This window comes from Lissotriton vulgaris, chromosome 6, assembly GCF_964263255.1.
Source record: "Lissotriton vulgaris chromosome 6, aLisVul1.2, whole genome shotgun sequence".
Lineage (NCBI taxonomy): Eukaryota > Metazoa > Chordata > Amphibia > Caudata > Salamandridae > Lissotriton > Lissotriton vulgaris.
The window spans coordinates 556,242,986-556,263,046 of record NC_141694.1 but is presented as its reverse complement, the minus strand read 5'-3'; the positions used below and the strand labels follow the sequence as shown (position 1 = coordinate 556,263,046).

Genomic DNA, 20,061 nt, shown 5'->3' with positions numbered 1-20,061 from the left:
AGAAGTAGTAGAACTTCAGCATTTAACATCCCTCTCCTGGAAGTAGGAATTTCTATATTATTTAACACTTGCAGAGGTATTCCTATATGGTAGTTAGAGAAGACGGGTAACTCCCCAGGAGCCCTCTCGCCTACTGTGTAGGACTGGCAACATTATGTGGTTTGACAAGGTCAATGGACACTAATAGTTTGTTTCTACAACCAGCGGCAAAATTCCAGTTGTGGACTGGCACCAGCGCTCTGTGTGATGGGCCAAATTCCTTCTTTTTGGTAATCTTCTCTCATGCTAAATCCCCAGTTTTAGAAATCCTGACCGGAGTTGCTGATTGCTCCTTCACTTCTTCCTTGACAGAACGTTTAGTAGTTTCATTTGAGCTCTCAGCTCGGAAGTCTTGTAGTTCCTTTAAGACAGCAAAAAGTTTATGGATATTAAAAGACGTATCTGCCACAACTGAGCCAGGATTATCAAGTTTTGGAACGTACATCTGGTCGCTGGACTGGATCTTGTAGGAGGTACGGCCACCCAAGGATTTTCTAGGCAGATTATTTAAAGATCTCTGGACTCCATACAAGTGATTGACCCAACTACTACCTGAACCTAATAATATAGCTCTTAAAGACTGTTTCACTTTTGAATTTCACTCCGAATGATAGAGGAAGGAATAATGCACAGTCAAGGAATAATGCACAGTCACACCCAGGGTTCCCATGGTATCCCAGTAAGCCCTAGAAGCAAGAGCTGGTCCCTGGTCCAATTGGAATGCAGCTACTACTCATGTCCTTATAAAGGCTTGTAAATCTTTAAAAAAAGTTTGAGCATCAGCCGATCACTGTGGTCCCCCACCCATGGAAAACTATAAAATTAATCCACTGCCTCTAAAATAAATGTAAATGAACCAGCCAAATTTAGACGTCCACAGTGGTCGAGATAGACACATGCCAGTGGTGACTGCCAGAGAGATGTCTGCAGTGGGCGAGCCATATTGGAACTTTTAATTTGCTGACCAGTATTACAGCTAAGGACATATTGTTTTCTCTGTTTGTAGAGACCATGCCACCATTAGAGTTTCTGTAGTAAGGAAACCGTATGTGCCACACCAGCATTGGCAGAAGCTAACCCCTCATGAGAATACTTCTAGCTTGTGGTCTTGATTTAGTATCACTCGATCCTCCACTCCTGGAATGCCAGAAAAAGGTATGCTTTGGGCATTCAATAGGTAGGAGCATTTTTCTGGAAATGTTTTGGGTAATTGTGTGCCAGTTCATGAAGCATTGACAGCTACCTTTATGTCACCATACACTCTCATGTGTGAACAAGTAATAATAGCTACTACAACAGTCTGAATTGCTACCTTTGAAGCTTCATCATCCAGTGAATATCCTTTAAAGTGTATTCTAAGATGTTGGTGACTCATTGTATGAATTACATGGGCCTGTGGTAAACATTCTTTGAGATGTCCCACCTTTCCATATAACAATTTGATTGATAGTTTCCTTGTAAATCTCTGAATCCATTCAAGTGCCAATAATGTAAGTGCTGATTAAAAGACTGGACACAGTAATACAAATTGTACACCATGAGCATGGGGAATTCAGGATCAGTATTTTCCTGCCAGAATTAGAGCTTTGAGTTCAGCCAGATGGGCAGTACAATCCCCTAGAGACTGTTTAAAGGATTACTGAGTATGGAATTCTCCATTCCTCATGACCCTGAGCCCTGCGGCACAGGCTTCTGAGAATAGCTGTTTAGTTCCAACAGCTGGCATCGCTGAACAATCCTTATATACAATATAGTCATACTGGTTAAGAGGCAAAATGTCACTTGATACAGCATATTCTTGTTCAAATTCGAGAAATCCTTATGTTTGTAAAGTGGGATCAAACACATAGTTAACACCAGTAGCTGTTAAAGGGATTGCCCACTGTAATCACCTAGAATGTAAGGCTTTCACATTAGGAACGCTGGTCTAAGTGGCAGCATTGTGTATTGCATTTAGTTCACGTGGTAGGGCACCTTGGAACCACTTTGTATGTTCCTAAAATGTTAATGGTATTTCTAAATCTTCATATGCGCTCTGTATTGCCTGGTATTGCTGCTGCAGTATTTGTGTTGACATTGATTGCAGGAAAAGGGGCCCATGGATAGAATACCTCTGTTTTGTACACTAGGGTGGGCCTCAACCACAAAGTTACCATCTTGCCCTGTAAGAGGGAGCCCTTGTTGGTGTAACATTGCTGTTACAGCTTGTTTACAACTAATAGGAATAACTGCTACTTAAACCATATTTAATTAATTGAATTCAAAGAAAAGAAAAACTATAGTGGGGTGATCCTTTTAAAGGTTCAAGCTTGATCAACCTACAGATGTGTCACTGTATTAGGTGAATAGGGGTCTTGGGCACACATAAAACCTACTCAGTAGACCCATTAAATAAGTAACTCACCTAGAATGTTGGTGGGGCCATGTCATGTGGTTCCTACAAATCAAGTAGGACTGTGTATCCAGACAACATGACCGTCAGAATATGGGGATGTGAGTCCACACACAACATCAGATTATGTTGGCCTAATTCCTAGCTAGCTCACAATGCGCCATCTGATCCCCTAACCTTGCAGGGCACCAGATGTTATGTGCAACCTCAGAACATAACCAGTCTAATTCCCCAAGGAAATTGTAGAAACAGTTCTACCCTTTCGTTGTTACTCCGGTACACCCAAGGGAGACCCAAGAACGATACAAATTGGCTTTTCAAACATTTATTGAAACAATTGTATTCTTGTGTAGAAAGCGTGAGCTGCAATTATTAGTAGGATGAAACAAAGCATTGCAACCAGCATTAGAAGAATGATGAAAAAGATGAACAGGTCAAACATTATAACATTACAATGTGATTAGGATTATATTTATGCTTCTACCTAATATTACCTACACTATCTAGAGAATAATGGGAGTACCCTCACCTAGATCTATTGGGACAACACAACCCCTATACCTGTGTATAATGTATCAGAAGGCCGATCTGGTGTAAAGCATGATGGAGATTTGAGTCAGCAGGGCTGCATCTCAGACACAGGCAACTAATCCAGGATATTCAGCAGACATGTTCCTCTACCGAATTTGACTCCAAGGTGGTTTATATAATAAAATCACTGTTCCAATCGCACTGTGTCTGAGGTCCAGCACTGATGTGATTGTTTGTCTTAAGATTCAGAGCTGTCTCCAACCGGACAACCAAATACAAGGGCATCACATTCAGTGTTCCTTAACCTTGGAACGAGTGTATGAAATGCATGATACCATACTTACTAAGAAATGTGCTGCAAGCAGAATCATTTTTATGTATGTTATTGTTAAGTGCAAGGCATGTAAAAGTCATCATTTAGGAAAAGATAACCAGGTTAAACGTGTAAATAAAATGGAGACTTGTGTTCTGGCCCTGTTAAACCTTACAACAGGACCTTCCTGGATATGTTCAGATGAATGTACTGGATGCAGCCATTGATTGCATCCTATTGATGAAAATGCTTCCTTACCTCACGTAAAGACTAATTGTCCAGTCCTGGGGCGCGGAATCTGCAATGAGTATGCCTCGTAAGCATCTCAGGAGGTTCAGAAGCTTTATGATGCTTCTGCCTTGCAAGCATAATTTGCCTTCCTGACTCCATCACCACTTGTACATTGCTTCCCCTGGCCCTTTGCAGCACAATGCCTTTGAGGGATAACATGACCAGAAACCACAGTTTTCTTCTTCTTACTCTTCTGATGTCAGCGTTTTGGGTAACATCTTACACTGCTATGTGCCGTCACATCTGGGAGGTACAGTTTCAAGTTGGTGCTGTGGCACTACCTACCTGGGAAGGAGAGCTATTTTAACTTTTGAGATCCAGTCTGGTGCATGGGGAAATTCATGAGGTGAGGACAGTTCGATAAAGCAATTTAGACAAGTAACTTAATATTTAAAATTCACAATGGCTATAAGAAATGTATAAATTGTTCTTCTGAGGTCAGTAGTGTTGGAATCATGTTAATGCTTAAAACATATCTGTAATTGCCTCATAAAGGTAATGTTGCTGTTATCAGATTGGCTTCTGTGTAATCTATTTTATGAATTATGTTCCATTTTGCTAGACAATTGAATTTAAAAAAGATACTCGTTTCGGGTGGATTTCTGGAACACAAATCTGATCCACAGCATCTCAAAGAGAATGGTGGGCAAAAAGTGTGCATACTTGCCCTGGATCAAGCTGGAAGAGTAAGTGTTGTTTTTTTCTCAATTTTTATGTTCATCTTATTTAACTTGCACACAAATACATCCAATTGCAGGCATATGTTAAAATTAAAGTGGTGCCAAGTCAACCTTGGCACAAAAAAATCAAAGTGATGCTGAGACAAATATATTTTAACACTCAGTTGAAAAGGAATGGGCTATCAATGGATCGTTCTGCCATGTAAATTCAGATTATGCCTCAGTGATAGGAATACTCTTCCTCACAAAGTGCAGTTAGAAGGCAGTATGTGGGAATGCAGCCCCCTCCCTGTTAATTGGATTGCGAGATGCAAAAATGGCTAATTGAGCAGCTCGCTGTATTTGGAAGTGATCTACCGAAAACTTCAATATTAAGAGCACACACGTATGTAGGTGGCAATTGACACCAAAGGTATTGTGATTGGCTGCCAGCAGTCCTTCTGATTTGCAAAGCAACGGCAGTTTGATTGCCCACCTTTTCATTTAATCAGATATGGACCTATGTCAAAACTTTCTCATTGGCTGCTTGCTAGCCTGTTTGAATTGATAGTCACTTAGAATGCCATGCTCAGTTTCTGTTATGTCGATTTAACTTGACACAGCAAGTTGCTATTATGCTCAGAATCCATTGTGATAAGGAAACTGGCCATGCTCTACTAACTTAACACATCATTACCACATTACAAGACCAGAACATACCAATTTCCATTATGCTCAGTTAGTACATCATGGCCAGTTTGCATTGTGCCATATAGACAATCGCAACAAATTCCCTCAATGGATTATTGGTGTAAAACACCCCGTTTCATGACCGGATTTAATGCCCAATTTGGAGAGGCATTCAGCACCTGAGAAATTCTCAGCTGCTTCTGCATTCTATTGGTGGATGGACATGAGCGGGCTATCTTAATCCAAAAATGGGCATTTGAGTGAATGGATGAATACGAGATTTATACAGAGCACGGCTACTTCGAGGAGTGTCCCGGCTCTAGACGAGAGGAGCCAATAGGGGCGCACATCATAACGCAAGACTTACAGTCTTGCAGGAAAAAAATGGTTTTAAGTCTCCTGCAGAATACAGTCTCAAGGGGAATCAAACTTGAGCCTGTGGACGTTCGTTCCTGGCTTTAGCGGCTGACGCAAAAGATTTACGTCCCTTTGGACACACTTGAAGTGGGGAATTGACAAAAGTGAGGCCAAGGCAGAACGCAGCACTCTGCTAGGAAGATACTGTACAAAACGGTGTGCCAGATATCCAGGGCTGAACAAATACACTGCCCTACGTACCAGGGCTACTTTTTCTATTGGGAAGCTAGTGGATAGCTTATAGAGCCGATGGGATGGAGGAATGCCTGATACGATGCAAAAGAAACCTAGATGCCGGATTTTGGACCACCTAATGCCTGAGTCGATTTTAGTTCACCCTCTAGCACCTGCTTGGACTAAAAAGTTATGTTTGAGGTCTGAATAATTCTCAGCCATATCACCATCTGAATAGTTTTGACTGTGGTATCTTCACCCAAGTGAATCAGATTGTTCTCGGTCTGTAAATCTCACACAAGGGCAAAGGTCTGCAGGTCATCGGAGTCCAATGATTCAAAGGAGCTGCACTGACTCCCTCTGAAGCAGAGTAATATTGTTAAAGCCATGTGCATTGCATTTAAGACACTACAGGGAAAAGGCCTTGTGCCTTTACATAGTAACTTGAAATGCTACTTCCTCGGGAGAAATCTTTGCTGCAGATGAGCAAACCTGGTTTGCACAAATATTTTTCACAAGTCAATACCAGGTTGGGCATTTATAGTTAAAGCAGCCCAGCTATGGAATGAGTTACCCTCTCTATCAAGTCCTCAACGGGACTGTTGCAGTTTATGAAGGCCTCTAATAGCTGGCTGTTCCGTAAGTAATTTGCCTGGTCGACTCAGTGCTGATGGGACGGTAGAGTTTATGTAGTACCTATATGTTAATGCCAGGATACTAGATTCGGTGACAGTTGTGCTCTATAAATGAAGCAAATCAAAATTGAACAGGGAATCTGAAACCTTCATTCTGCACCCATCCCACATTGTCTGTGACATCTGCCTTCTTAGTGACTTAACTACCAACACAATGAAAGAATCTCTCTTCGCATTCCTCAATAATTTGGGCTCCAAGCATCTCCCACTCCACCCCACTCTAATGCTACCACCATAAAAGAGCCTCACTCTAAACTTACTTCACAGCCTAGGGACTGTGAAACCCTGGTAGATTCACCACTGTGCCATTTCCTTCACACCTGCATCGTGTGCAACTACAATATGAAAGATAAACATATCATTCCTTCAAAGATTTCTCTTTAAAATATCTCAATCGTGAAAAACCATGTGGAACGCAGCGCACCACTGTCAATGGATTTTCCATACTACTGAACTTAAAAAAAAAAACACTAAAGAAACTGGTGTGACCAAACTCTCAAAAACTTAAAAAACAAGAATGGACTAGTCAGTGTCCTGTAACCCTGAAGTGAGTGAGATGGTCAGACACTGGTGTTGGAGTTTTTGGAAAATGGTGAAGGGAGAGCGAGACACACACAAACACAAGAAGCCCACCTCAGTAATTATCTCAAGGACCACAACTTCTAGATCCAGTTGTGGAATGTAGATACAACACAACTCTACACAAGATAAAAAACATAACTTAGTATATGGAATAAGCAGCATATAAACATGAATATTAGCAGGTAAGGAAAGGGAAATGACTCACTGGAACCCAGGGAACCAAAGAACTGAAGCTGGTCCTCTCAGAATAAGGTAGTAACACATGAGGACAAACAGCACCATTGATTCCAAACGAAACCGGATCTTACTATTAAAGGGTACTGCGGGAGACTAAAATAACAAATCGGAGAGAACAGTAAGTGACTTGCAAAGTTAATGGAAGCAAGAACCAGGAGTCACCTATGAAGTGCAGCCAGGCAAAGGTGTACTGAAATATTACTTTGATTGTGCTGACTATAGTTACAATGCCTAGTGTGAGTAAATATCTGGCATGGATAATCCCACCAATTCTGTCCATGTCTGGTCAGCTACCACAGTCCTGTTCTGTCAGAATGCACTAATGTGTGTACTTGACAACCAGTGGGAGCAATGCATTTTGCGGCCTCTCACCTCCCCGACCAGTGAACGCATGCACAGGACTACAAGGGCCCAGTAGAAGCGATGAAATGTGAACATGATGAGAGCGAACAGACACAGGACTCGACTATCTCACTTATCACTTCTGTTGGTCAAAGATGTTTGCATGTTGTAGTGAATAAGACAAAGATATATTCAGGAAATAGTCCGGTTTTTGCTTGATAGAAATAGTGAATAGATTTTACTTAACAACACAGCGGGGTAATTACAGAAAGCTAAACATAGAAAGAGTGAGGACACCTTATGTGTGTGTGTGTGTATGTATATATATATATATATGTGTGTGTATGTATATATATATGTGTGTGTGTATGTATATATATATGTGTGTGTGTATGTATATATATATGTGTGTGTGTGTGTATATATATATGTGTGTGTGTATGTATATGTATGTGTATATATATATATGTGTGTATATATATATATATATATATATATATATATATGTGCTTATAAGTATATATTTATAGTGTAACTGAAAAAGGCAAAGGTTAAAATACATTTATAGTTGATAATTTCTGTGACAATATAGCGTTTTAAACAAAACCCCGAAATTCTCTAGTTATAATTATCTCAATTAACTATAACTCTTACCCTGAGGTAACTATAAGTTAGGCCTCCACCGTGCACAGTTTTGCCATCAATAATTCAATTGCAAATGTTGCATTGATAATTTTCAATGCTGTCATATAAGATGTCATGAGTGATTAAAAATTTGGGGTAATTAGCAGTGCTTGGCAAGTTATTGTTAACTAAGGGCATGAGTTATGGTTATTTGAGATGACTATAACTTTAAGTTGTAAATTTCAGTCGTTTTTTTCTGTTTGAAATGTTACTTTGTCATTGAAATTACCACTTAACCATAATGTTTCATACTTTAATTTTAGATTTTTTTCTGTGAATATCTAGGTTTTTAAAAAAAAGTTAAGTAATATTTAATTACCTTACTGAAAGCCAAACCCCCGCCGTGAAGTTGGCCGCAGGGAATAGCATTACGTAATGCCCTGTGACAAATCCGTTGCCACAGCCTTCCTCCCTAAGTCACTTCAGGCCCCGGGACCCATCACCTGAGGCCTTTTTTTTCAACGTCTTTGCTGCTAGGTCAACAACCCCTTCCCCCACCTTTTTTGTCTATTTGGGACAGTTCGCACTAAAGAGCCCATAACCTCTTGTCCACAAACGGTTTTTGTCCCTTTTTTCTTTCTAGCTCCCTGGGGATTCTAAAGGTACCCAGGGTTAGTGGATTCCCCTGAAGGGAACTGAGAAATTATCCAAAATATTGCTACATTTTGTTTTTGGGCAGGAAAATGGGAAAGAAAGTGCTGCAGAAGAAAGCATCTGTTTTTCCCTGCAAATGGTATAAATGAAGGGGTGTGCGGTGCTAAAATTACCATCTTCCCAGCTTTAAGGAACAGGCAGACTTTTGTCTGAAAACCCAAACATTTCTATACCTACACATATTTGGCAATGACATAGTTGATTTTTCCTATATTTGTGCTTTCAACCTCCTTCTAGTTAGTGGTAGAAATGGGTGTGAAACAAATAATGGATCCTGGACAACTATACATTTCTGAAATGTAGAGAAAATTCTGAATTCAGCAGGGGGTCAATTGTGTAGATCCTTCTAGATGTTCCTATAGGAAATAACAGTGAAATAAAAAATATTGAAAGTTATTTGAAAACATTTGTGCCTAGGTTTTCACCTGTCAATTCTTCTAACCATGGCAGATTTTTAAAAGCAATATGCCGTTACCTTTGCTTGACCCTTCTGTATGCAGAGATATATAGGACTTGTAGGTACACCAAGAACTCAAGGTACCCAGAGCCAATAATTGAGCTGCACCTCGCAATGCTTTTTCATTGTGTACCTTGTATACAGCAATTCATTAGGTAAAATATAAATAGGAAAAATAGGTATCAAGGAAACCCATATGTTTCCGAAATGGGATCAATATATGGAGTATATAAGCAGTGGTTATTTGCACATCTCAGAATTTGTGGGTATGAATACTAGCATGTGAATTAAAATTATAGACCATTTTACAAAATGACTTCTTTTTTACGTACGGTCTTACATTTGAAAGGCAGAAATGCATAGAAAGGCAATTGGTAATAACACTAACAATAACACTTCCCCTAAGTCCCCCGATAAAAATGGTACCTCACTTGTGTGGGTAGGCATGGTGCCTCATACTGGAAACAGCCCAAAACGCAATGTGGACATGTCCTGTTTTTCCACTGAAAACTGACCCTTTGTTTTTTTTGCCATGTGTCTAGCTCTAGATTCTTGGCCCTAGCTCAACTGGCACCTAGGGACACCTAGCAAACCTCTACATTTTTTAATATTAGACACCCAGAGGAATCCAGGATGGAGTGACTTGTGTGGCTCTGACCAGGTTCTGTTATGCAGAATACCTTGCAAACCTCACACTTTGCAAAAAACAACAACAACAAAAAACATTTTCCTCAAATTTCTCTGATGAAAAGTTCTGGAATCTCCAGGGAGGCACAGAGTTCCTTACACCCAGCATTCCCGCAAGTCTCCTGATAACAATGGTTCCTCACCTGTGTGGGTAGGCCTAGTGCCCGCCACAGAAACTGCCCAAAACGTACTCTGGAGACTTCAAAATTATTGATCACAAAATGACCTTGTTTCGCGAGGTAGTCCCCTGCGAATTTGGTCCCGGGCTCGGCGGTCATCTTGGGAAACCTACCAAACCCAGACTTTTCTGAAAACTGGAAACCCGGGGAGTTCAGTGAGGTGTGGATTTTGTGGTTCCCTCAACATTTTCCTGCACAGAATCCTCTGCTAATCTCACATTTAGCCAAAATAAAGTACAATTTCCTCACATTTCTATGTGGGAAAGTTGTGGGATCACCGAAGTGACACAATTTTCCTACCACCAAGTATTTCCCCAGGTCTCTCAATAAAAATGTTGTGTGGGTGGGCCTACTACCCGCGACAGGGAAGGGCCCAAAACGTATGGTGGCGACATAATAATTATCGGTTACCAAACAACCTGGTGTTGCAATTGGCGCACTTGCGTTTCTGCACCTGGGCTTTGCGGCCATCTAGGAAAACCTACCAAACCCAGACATTTCTGAAAACTAGACACCCGGGGGAGCCAAGGGATGCATGGCTTGCGTGGAATCCCCAATGTTGTCTTACCACAATCCTCTCTGAACCTCAAATTTAGCAAAAAAATTAAATTTTCCTCAAATTTCTGTGTGTGATCACTGTACCAGCACAAATTTCCTACCGCCCAGCATTCTCCTCGGTCTCTCGAGTGTGGAGGCACCCGTCGGATACGATCTGGATCGGGCAACCCTGCGGTATAATTGGCGGTTCCCCCTTAAGGACGTAGACCACTGATTTGAGCAAATTCACTGTGAATCCGGAATACCTGCCAAATATGTCCAGCATGTCAAGGAGGCAGCTCAGTCAGCCTCTGGGGTTAGTAAGGCATAGGAGAACGTCATCTGCATACAATGATACCTTGTCCTCCCAGTCCAGGGACCACCTCATCCCGCGAATAGACCGATCCTGCTTAATCCAGGCTGCCAGTGGTTCCACCGCCAACTCAAAAAGGAGCAGAGACAGTGGGCAACCCTGTCTAGTGCCCCTGCTGAGTTGGAAGTCTGAGGATTTACGATTGTTCACCACTACCCGGGCCATCGGGCTGGAGTATAGGAGGCGAATCCAGCCTATGTATTCCTGTCCGAAGCCCAACTTGCCTACCACTGCAAACCGATAAGGCCACTCCACCATATCAAACGCCATGGTGGCGTCTAATGACACTAACACTTCCGGCTCCTGTATAGTAGACAGGCGACTCAATACTCTGTGCAGCCGCCGTAGGTTAAGGGCGGTGTTCCGGTGCAGCATGAAGCCGGACTGATCCGGGTGGACCAGCGTGGTGATTACTTTAATCAGTCGAGTCGCCAGTAATTTGGAAAGGACCTTAGGTTCCACATTCAAACGTGAAATAGGTCGATAGGAGGCGCAATTCGATCTGGGCTTGCCTTCTTTGTGTATGACCACTATATTGGATACTCGTTGGTCGTATATAAGCATGCCCTTTTCCCTACTCCGTCAGCATAGCCCAGAAATGATGGGCTATTTTATTGGAATTCAATTTAAACAGTTCGATGGGAATACCTTTGGGCCCTGTCGCTTTCCCCGGATTCACATCCCGAATAGCCTGCGCCACTTCATCGGTCAGAGTCCAAATATTCCCTATTGTCATCTGAGAGCGTGGGTAGTATTATGTCTCTTATCATATCAGCGTTTTCTTCTTCCGTAAATCTGCAGGTGGTGCTATATATTTCAAGGTAGTGGTCGGCAAATGTGTCAGCTATAGCCTGCGGTTCCGTTATAGGACCAGAGTCCTGCCCTAACACCTCGGGCACTAGTCTCGAAACCCACTCTTGTCTATCTAGCCACGCTATTAACTTACCAGCTTTATCTCCGAGCTCTTAAACTCTACCTTGTACCTCTCTACTTTGTACCTTGGCCCTGTCCTTGGCGATGCCATGAAACTCATCTTGTCTCAACCGGAGAAGATGAAGGCCCTCAGGGGAGACCGCCCGTGCCAGTTCCTCTTCTGACTTTACTACTTCTTTTTCCGCTCTGTCGAGGTCAGTCTGCTTCTCCTTTTTCCCGGCTAGCAGGGAGAGCGTTTCACCTCGGATTGCTGTTTTATACGCCTCCCAAACAATCTGTGCGGAGTCTATCGAGGCTGTGTTTTCCTGGAAGTAATGATCCGCAACTTTAACACTACTACTCCGGGTGTGTGGATCTTTTAGGTGCCACAGATTAATTGAAGCCACTATACCCGCACTCAGACCCTCCCACTCCAGTCGCAACCACACAGGTAGTGATCTGAAATGTCCCGTCCCAAGTGACGTATTTCTCGGATGGTATGGGCTTGTGATGCCGGGATAAGTACATAGTCTATTCTTGACAAACTGTGATGTGCCCCCGATATATGTGTAAAGTGCTTCTTCATTGGGTTGTACGCCCTCCAGCCATCTACAAGTCCCACTGTGTCTGCAAACTCAGTGAGGCACTTCTGAGGTGGTCTGATTACGCGGGGGGGATGTCGGTCTAGTCCCCGAACATCACCCCTTTAAAGTCCCCTCCCAACACTATGACACCCATTGGGAAAGTGAGAAAGATTGCACTTAGATCTTTGAACGTTTCAGACTGCAGGCCAGGAGAGACATAGATTGAGACGAAACGTGGCTGTCTTCTCTTCCCACTGGCCCGATATCCCTACATATCTACCCTGTTTGTCTGTCCACGTGGCCCGCAGAGTGAAAGGAAACTCATTTTTAATCCGTATACCTACCCCGCGACCCAGAGGTGAATCCGGCCTGCGCCACCAGTTTATACCCCCCCTGTGCAAGGCCATGCATTTGTTTCTTATCAGATGGGTTTCCTGTAAAAGGATCATATCTGCTGTCTAATGAATTGGTTGACTATTCCCCGCTTTATTTTGTCCCCTAGCCCATTGACATTCCAGCTAAGCACTTTGATCCCCGATCTGCATCCATCACCCAACATCTAGCTTCAGTCGTAGGTGTAGTAGCCCTGCCCTTCTTTCTGATGATGTTGATAAGGTCGAAACAGTAAACAATAAAATTCCAACATTGAAAAAACAAACCGTCCCCTCCCCACCTCCCCTTCCCTGCACCCCTGCTCCTGGCTTACGCCCAGAATTGTCTCAAACAATTTGTCCTTTGAAGCGTCTGTTTCTTAGTGCAGAATACAATTTTGCCTTGGATAGAGTCTGATGCCTTATCGCAGCGCCAACACCCCTGTACCTGACCATGGTTGTTCAGTCTGTAATTAGAAATGACGGCCCTCAGTCTTGTTATTGGGTTGCTGGGTCTCCATCTCCGTTCCTTGCTCCAGAGCCGCCAAGAGGACGGCTGTCGAGCCAGTCAGCGGCCACCTCGGGATTGTCGAAGAACCATGCTCTTCCCTCTACCTCCACCCTCAGACGCTCCGGGAACATCGTAGCATATCTTAATCCTTTGTCTCTGAGCTTTTTCTTGATTGCCAGGAAGTTCCTACACTGTTTCTGTACCAGTTGCTTAAATTCGGGAAAGAAAGAGAGGGTGGCATTCTCGTACCGCAACAAGGATCCCCTTTGGGCAGCCTGCAGGATAGTGTCTCTGTCTCTAAAGTGCAAGGCCCTTGCGATCATCAGCCGCGGGGTGCTCCGGGGTTAGACCGCCCGCCTGGGACCCTATGTGCCCGTTCGAAAGTGAATTAATTGCACAGCCCCTTGGGCTTCAGGTGGGTTAAAATCAGATCCTCTACAAACAGGTCAGATGTCGGTCCTTCTGATTTCTCCGGGATTCACAAAATGTGACCATTATTGTGCCTCGCCCTCCCTTCATAGTCGTCCAGCTTACGCTCAGCCCTGTCGTGGGATGATTTAAGATCTCGTACTACTTGCTGAAGCTGTGCAACGCCATCCGTTAGGCTGGCAGTCTTTATATCAAGGGACTTGACCTTTTCATTAGCTTTGATGAGGTCCACGCGTATGAGATTCACTTCTATAGAAACTGTATCCAGCTTATGGTCCAGCGACTCCATTTTTTGCCCAAGGGAAGATCTGATTCCATCAATGGCCGACATAACGTCATGTAGGGTCAAGTCCAAAACCGGACCCGCTGCATCTCCTCCCCCCTAGCTGGTGGTCTTTGGGTCTGCTGGTGAACCCCTACGGAGAGTGTACCTGTCCAGCTTATTCGTCTGAATCTGCCTTGACCCCCTTAGATGTCCTGGGTTGGTGTTTCTCGGAATCCAGCTTGGTCGCCATTGCGCGCCGCTCACAGGATAGGCCAGGCACGGTAACTATCTCGGACAACACCTCCCCGAGCGCCCCAGTCCACTTCCACAGCACAGGGCATAACCATCCAGTCACTGGAGATCTAGAGATCCGCAATCCCCTGGGGGCATCTATCAAACGACACTGTCACTTCAGGGTCAGGGCGCCCCGGTTCCACCAATGTGTCTCCCAATGTCAGAAAAGGAACCACTGTTGTCCACACACCGGCACACCGCCGCTTTCGGTGCCGCAACTCAGGCCACTGGACATGGGCAAGGTCGGCACCGCCCGGTTAGAGCAGCCCCCCTTCTCTATGCGCTCTCTCCCTTGTTGTCTTCGCCTCCTCCCGGCTTCCTGGTATTCCGATCCTTTCAATATTACTTCGGCCCCCTGCGGCTTAGTATCATTCCCTGGGGGGCCCAGACACCACCACCTATTCACCCCAGCAGTGTATGTATTCTCATCAGCTGGTACACTGTCAGCCGGCCGGCCTCCTACCGCCTCGCGGGAGCAGCAGTCGCACTTGTGGCACTGTTCATAAAGCCCCCGATGTAGAGTACATGTAAGTGTTTTCATTTAAATGTAACATGGCACGCTACGGCGCGCTCATGTCTTCACATCTGTATTGTGTTCTATTATGTTGCACGCACTTTTGAAGAGAATGTTTCTCTTCAAAAGTGCGTCCCTCGTGTCATGTTAACCACAGTTATGCTTTGACCGCACTGGAGTCAGTTTACCGCTGGACTTCACCCTGGAAGGCTGCGCTCCTGTATTCTGCTGTCTTATACTTAAATAAACTATTTCTTAATAGTTTAATGGACTTTTGCCTCCTGCTTTACTACTTCACATTTTGGCGACAAGGATTACGGCGATTTTGGCAGCATTTTACTATTTTTGCGCATTACTTCTAAAAATACCTTCACTTGAATTTGCTTTTCGCTTATTTACCTTGAAATCTCTCCTGCTGAAAGACTGGAAACCTCGTCATTGTACGGCGCTGCACTGAGCCTTTATTGGGATTTCTTTACTATTCCCATTTCCTGCATCGGAGCGTTTGCACAGGTTTCTGGAGAACTTACTATTGTAAATGATGTCATTTTTAGGGGTGATTTATGTGTTCCACCTTTAAGCATTCGGAAAAAACTTTTTGACTCTGCCCATCAAGGACACCTTGGTATTGGTAGCACCTCGGTGAAGTTGAAGGAACACTTTTGGTGGCCTGGTTTAGATGGGGATGTTTCTAACTGGATTGAGTCTTGTTCTACTTGCTTGGTTTTGGATATGCATTGGAAGACACCCCTTTTACCTTTGCACACAGTTCCCTTTCCTGAAGAAGCTTGGCAAAAGCTGGCTATTGATTTTTCTGGTCCTTGGGAAGTGTTACCTAGTGATAAACGTTATATTGTTTCATTGGTTGACTACCATTCTAAGTGGTGTGCTTTTGAGTTCTCTGAGTCTCCCACTTCTGTTGTTGCTATTGATTTTTTGAGTAAATTTTTTCTCTCTGAGGGTCCCCCTAGAGAATTGGTCAGTGACAATGGCTCTCATTTTTGTTCTTCCTCTTTTGAGTCATTTCTTAAGTCATACGATATTAAACACCTTAGAGTGGCACTGTATTCACCTTCATCCAATGGTCTGATAGAGAGAATGAATACGTTTTTCAAGGAAGGAATACAGACTGCTGTGTCTTCTAATTTGGATGTAGAAAAATTTCTAAGGGGCAAATTATGGTCTTATTTAGTTACCCCTCATAGTACAACTGGTATTTCCCCTTTCAGACTTCTGAGGAAGAGAAATCCAAATGGGAATGTTTGCCCATCTTGGATAAAAGACTTGAAAGTTAAAGACAACTCTTGCTTAGCTTGCCATGACAAGGAAATTGTTAAAGTAAATGTTGCTTCTAAGCAGTTGACCCAAGAAAAAAAATGTAATTCAAAATTTCTTTCTTTTAATCAACCTTTCAATGTTGGAGACTGGGTCATGGTTAAGTTTAATAGCAAGGTTAAGAAAGGTCTATCGACATTCTGTTTACCTGCTCAGGTCCTCAAGGTATCTAAGGGATCTCTGTTTCTTGATCGAAAGGGGTGGTGGAGTAAGCGTGTCATTGTCAGACTTACTCCGGAACAGGCAAGAAAAATCTCCACTAGTAAATATGTAAATGATTCTTCCTCTTGTTCTTTTTTCCCTTTAGGTACTACTTCTGATAAACATTCACTTGTTAGCTCTCCTTGTACTCACATTTCAGCTCCTAACTCAAATTCTATTGTAGATTCTAATGTCGAAGAACCAATGTCTGATACTGCTGTTAACCCTCATGTTGATGCAAGTTCTTCTTATGTTTCCACTGACAGGTGTCACAGGAATTGTTCCCTTCCAGCTCGCTTTAAAGATTATTTTCTTTCTTAAGTTTTGACTTTTTTACTTTCCTTTTATTGTCTTTTTATTTATGTAAATAGGGAGAAGATGTAGAGCACATTTAAGTGTTTTCATTTAAATGTAACATGGCACGCTACGGCGCGCTCATGTCTTCACATCTGTATTGTGTTCTATTATATTGCACGCACTTTTGAAGAGAATGTTTCTCTTCAAAAGTGCGTCCCTCGTGTCATGTTAACCACAGTTATGCTTTGACCGCACTGGAGTCAGTTTACCGCTGGACTTCACCCTGGAAGGCTGCGCTCCTGTATTCTGCTGTCTTATACTTAAATAAACTATTTCTTAATAGTTTAATGGACTTTTGCCTCCTGCTTTACTACTTCACAGCCCCCCCTCAGGGAGTTATGAGGAGCTGGGGGAGGGAGGAGTAAAAAGCCGGCAGTCACTCTCCCCCTCTGCCCCATGCAGGGCCATCGGGTTCCAGTTTTCAATGCAGCCCCGTACTTGGCAGTGCCAGCATCGCGGGCCTCAATAAACTCGGTATCCAGCAAAAAGCGGGCTCCGGAGGGGGAGACCCCGCCAACAAAAGCCACCGCTCGTCCCCCCTCACCGCCGATGCGCCGCCACAGGATTTCCACCGCAGACACTCTGGGTGATTTCGGTGTGGCCGGTGACTTCCGGCCCGAATCCCTGTTGTTGACACCCTCCGCACCGGCATCCTCACTACTCCAGACCCCGATTTCGAATCCCAGGGAGGCCAAAATTTACGATATCCCGTACTCTGGTGTCTGGGGTCACCGGAAGGTCGGAATTTCTGCCAGCGCTCCGCTTCCGGTCTTCCTTCGATCCAGAGGCTTTTGAGGCAGGATTATTGGCAGAATGGTAGGCTTAGTGGGCAACGACGGCGGAGCCGAGGTCTCACGCAGCCAACTCGGTCCGGCTTGTGGCTCCTACCCCTTTATTTATGTTTTTATATTGAAGCGCATGTCTATGAACAAATAGGTTAAAGGCATTCATCATAGTGTAATAACTGTTCTTTTAAAAGGGCTATTTGTTCCTGTATTTTTCATTGCTTGATAGTCGCACATGCAATACATTTTCTTAGTATGCCTAAAACCGTTACATTTTTTTTTCCTTCTGAATACTTGTTGTCAGGGGCGGATTGGCAAGGCGGGCATTCGGGAATGGGCCGAAGGGCCGGTGCCTCATTGCCCTCTGTGGGCCGTTTTTTTTCTCCCCTGTCCCAGTCCACAGAGAGTGGACTTGGAAAGGGGAGAAAAAAAAACGGCCCACAGAGTGCACGGAGACAGAGACGTAGAAAATGAAAGCAGCCTTGCTGTGCGGCCAGACAGTGATTGTCAGCTGTGGGCGCTCCTTCACCCATACCCTGCCAAGCAATCAAGCTGAGGCTGGGCTGGGGAGGGGTGATTGTTTGCAATAATCGGCCTCCCTGGGGGCCAGGTGTTTCTCAGGCCTTTGAGCCATTTGCACCTCGGCCCCCCTGGGGCCCATGCAGCCCAGAAACGGTGTTAGTCTTAACACCTCGCCCACAGCCCTTCACATTCAGGGCATGGTGGGCGAGGAAGAATGGGTCTTGCTGTGGGGGCCTGGTGATGTTTGGAATTTTTTTGTTTTATTTATTTATGCGATTTTATATAGCGCGGACTTTACCCAAAGGTGTTAGAGCACTTCACACTAGGAACAGCAATAATACATGAGGAGAAAATTATAAGTGGACAAATTACAAAAGCAAACGTTAAGTTACATGAATCAAAAGTGACAATAGTGAGCAAACAAAATACAAGAGGAGCAAACGATACATTACAGGAGGAAAAAGAGATATGTGTGCAGGTTACAAAAGCGTACAAAATACAAGTAGAGGTATAGTACTGAAATAAATGGCAGACACTCCAGCACAAGAACAAACGTTACGTAGGCAATGGTGGTACTTGTGCAAGTATCTAAAGCAAACAAAAGTGAGAGGTAGCAAACAGTGTGTTACAAGAGAAAAGTGACCTGTGCAAGTTACAAAAGGGTACCATACACAGGTACAAGGGTAATACTACAGTAAATGGTAAATACTCAAACTGCCAGAACACACTGGGAAGGCACTTCCCATGCACCAGCTTCACCTCAGCCTCCCCTCTGGCTACCTGGCTACCTTGGATGACCCAGCAAGCTGTGTTTTGTGCTCCCCTGCCAGGACATTTTCCCAAGGCCTGGAGGGTTGATTAATTTACTAATTTCAGGGGCCTTACCTCTGTTCATGTGCTCCTGAGCTGAAGGTCTGGGGAGGGCTGAGCAAGTTAGTAATAGCAGGGGCTTTGCTGCTTTTCAGGTGCTCCTGTGCTGGAGGGCTGGAATAATTTTGTAACAAAAAGGGGCCTTGCTATTTTTTTTAGTTGCTCAGCATGTAGGCCATTGTCACCTTGGCCCTGTGTTGTGTGCAAGAACAGTATCCTCCCACTTTCATTCCTTGTCTGTGCAAATGGTGTTTCATGAAAGGGCACGCCCCTTGAATGTGGGCCACGCCCCTTAAATATGGGCCACGCCTTTTGAATGTGGGCCACTTTTTTCGTCAGTGCCCGCGCCGAATTGTGATCCCAATCCGACCCTGCTTGTTGTCATCGATACGTACACCTCTGAAGTACTGGAAAAAGGCACGCCTTAAAGTAAGAATGCATACAGTTGAGTTCTAAGGTTTTGAGTTGAGGTAATATATTTTGGTACAGTGGGGTGTTGGAAGATCTTTAGAATGCAACTGAGCTACACCCTCTTTTTTAAATTTAAAAATTATGTCTACAACTGGTGAAATATTATAGTGAGAAGATAGAGCCTCTGCTAATGGCCGGTTGTTACTGAGATTAGCTGCATTCAAGGGTTGTCTGGGGTTACTGTAAATCGATTCCTCAATATCAAGTTTTCTGTATTGAATGGGGGCTCGGTCAGTTGACTAGTGTATTTTCCGTAGTTCCTTGTCATTACTTTCCACTGTTGTGTTTTCGAGCTTTCTACTCTGGCCTGCAGTTGTAGGTGGTGGTTAACTGACATGAATGCCTCTAGCAAACAATAATAACACGTAAATCTGTTACAGGTGAGCAGTGGCAGGGGTAATTGATTAATCAGATAATGTATGCCCTTTTTTTGCAGGTATTTTGCTGGCGGTCCCCAAGTAGTACCATGAAGCAGTGCCGCTGGCTTTACGGACGACAAGTTTTCATGTCTGATATAGCTTTAAATAAGAATGGACTCCTGTTTGTCACACACGATGGAGAAGGTTTCTCAGGGAAGTGGCATGGAGAAGCCAAAGCAATGACCGAAAGTAAAGGTACGGATGCATTTCTATATTTTTACCAACCGGCCATTTCCGATTCATACTTTGTATCATGGCTATTTAAGTATTATACAGGTATACTTTACA

General features: G+C 43.8%; 1 protein-coding gene across 1 annotated transcript in view; it reads left to right on the top strand.

Moving 5' to 3' along the window:
• Positions 1-20,061, top strand: part of IBTK (inhibitor of Bruton tyrosine kinase) — a 732,550-nt gene that overhangs the window by 228,287 nt on the left and 484,202 nt on the right. The window contains exons 11-12 of the mRNA XM_086926550.1: positions 4,129-4,252; positions 19,791-19,968. Coding sequence (XP_086782676.1) covers positions 4,129-4,252; positions 19,791-19,968 — 302 coding nt within the window. The remainder of the gene's footprint in view (positions 1-4,128; positions 4,253-19,790; positions 19,969-20,061) is intronic.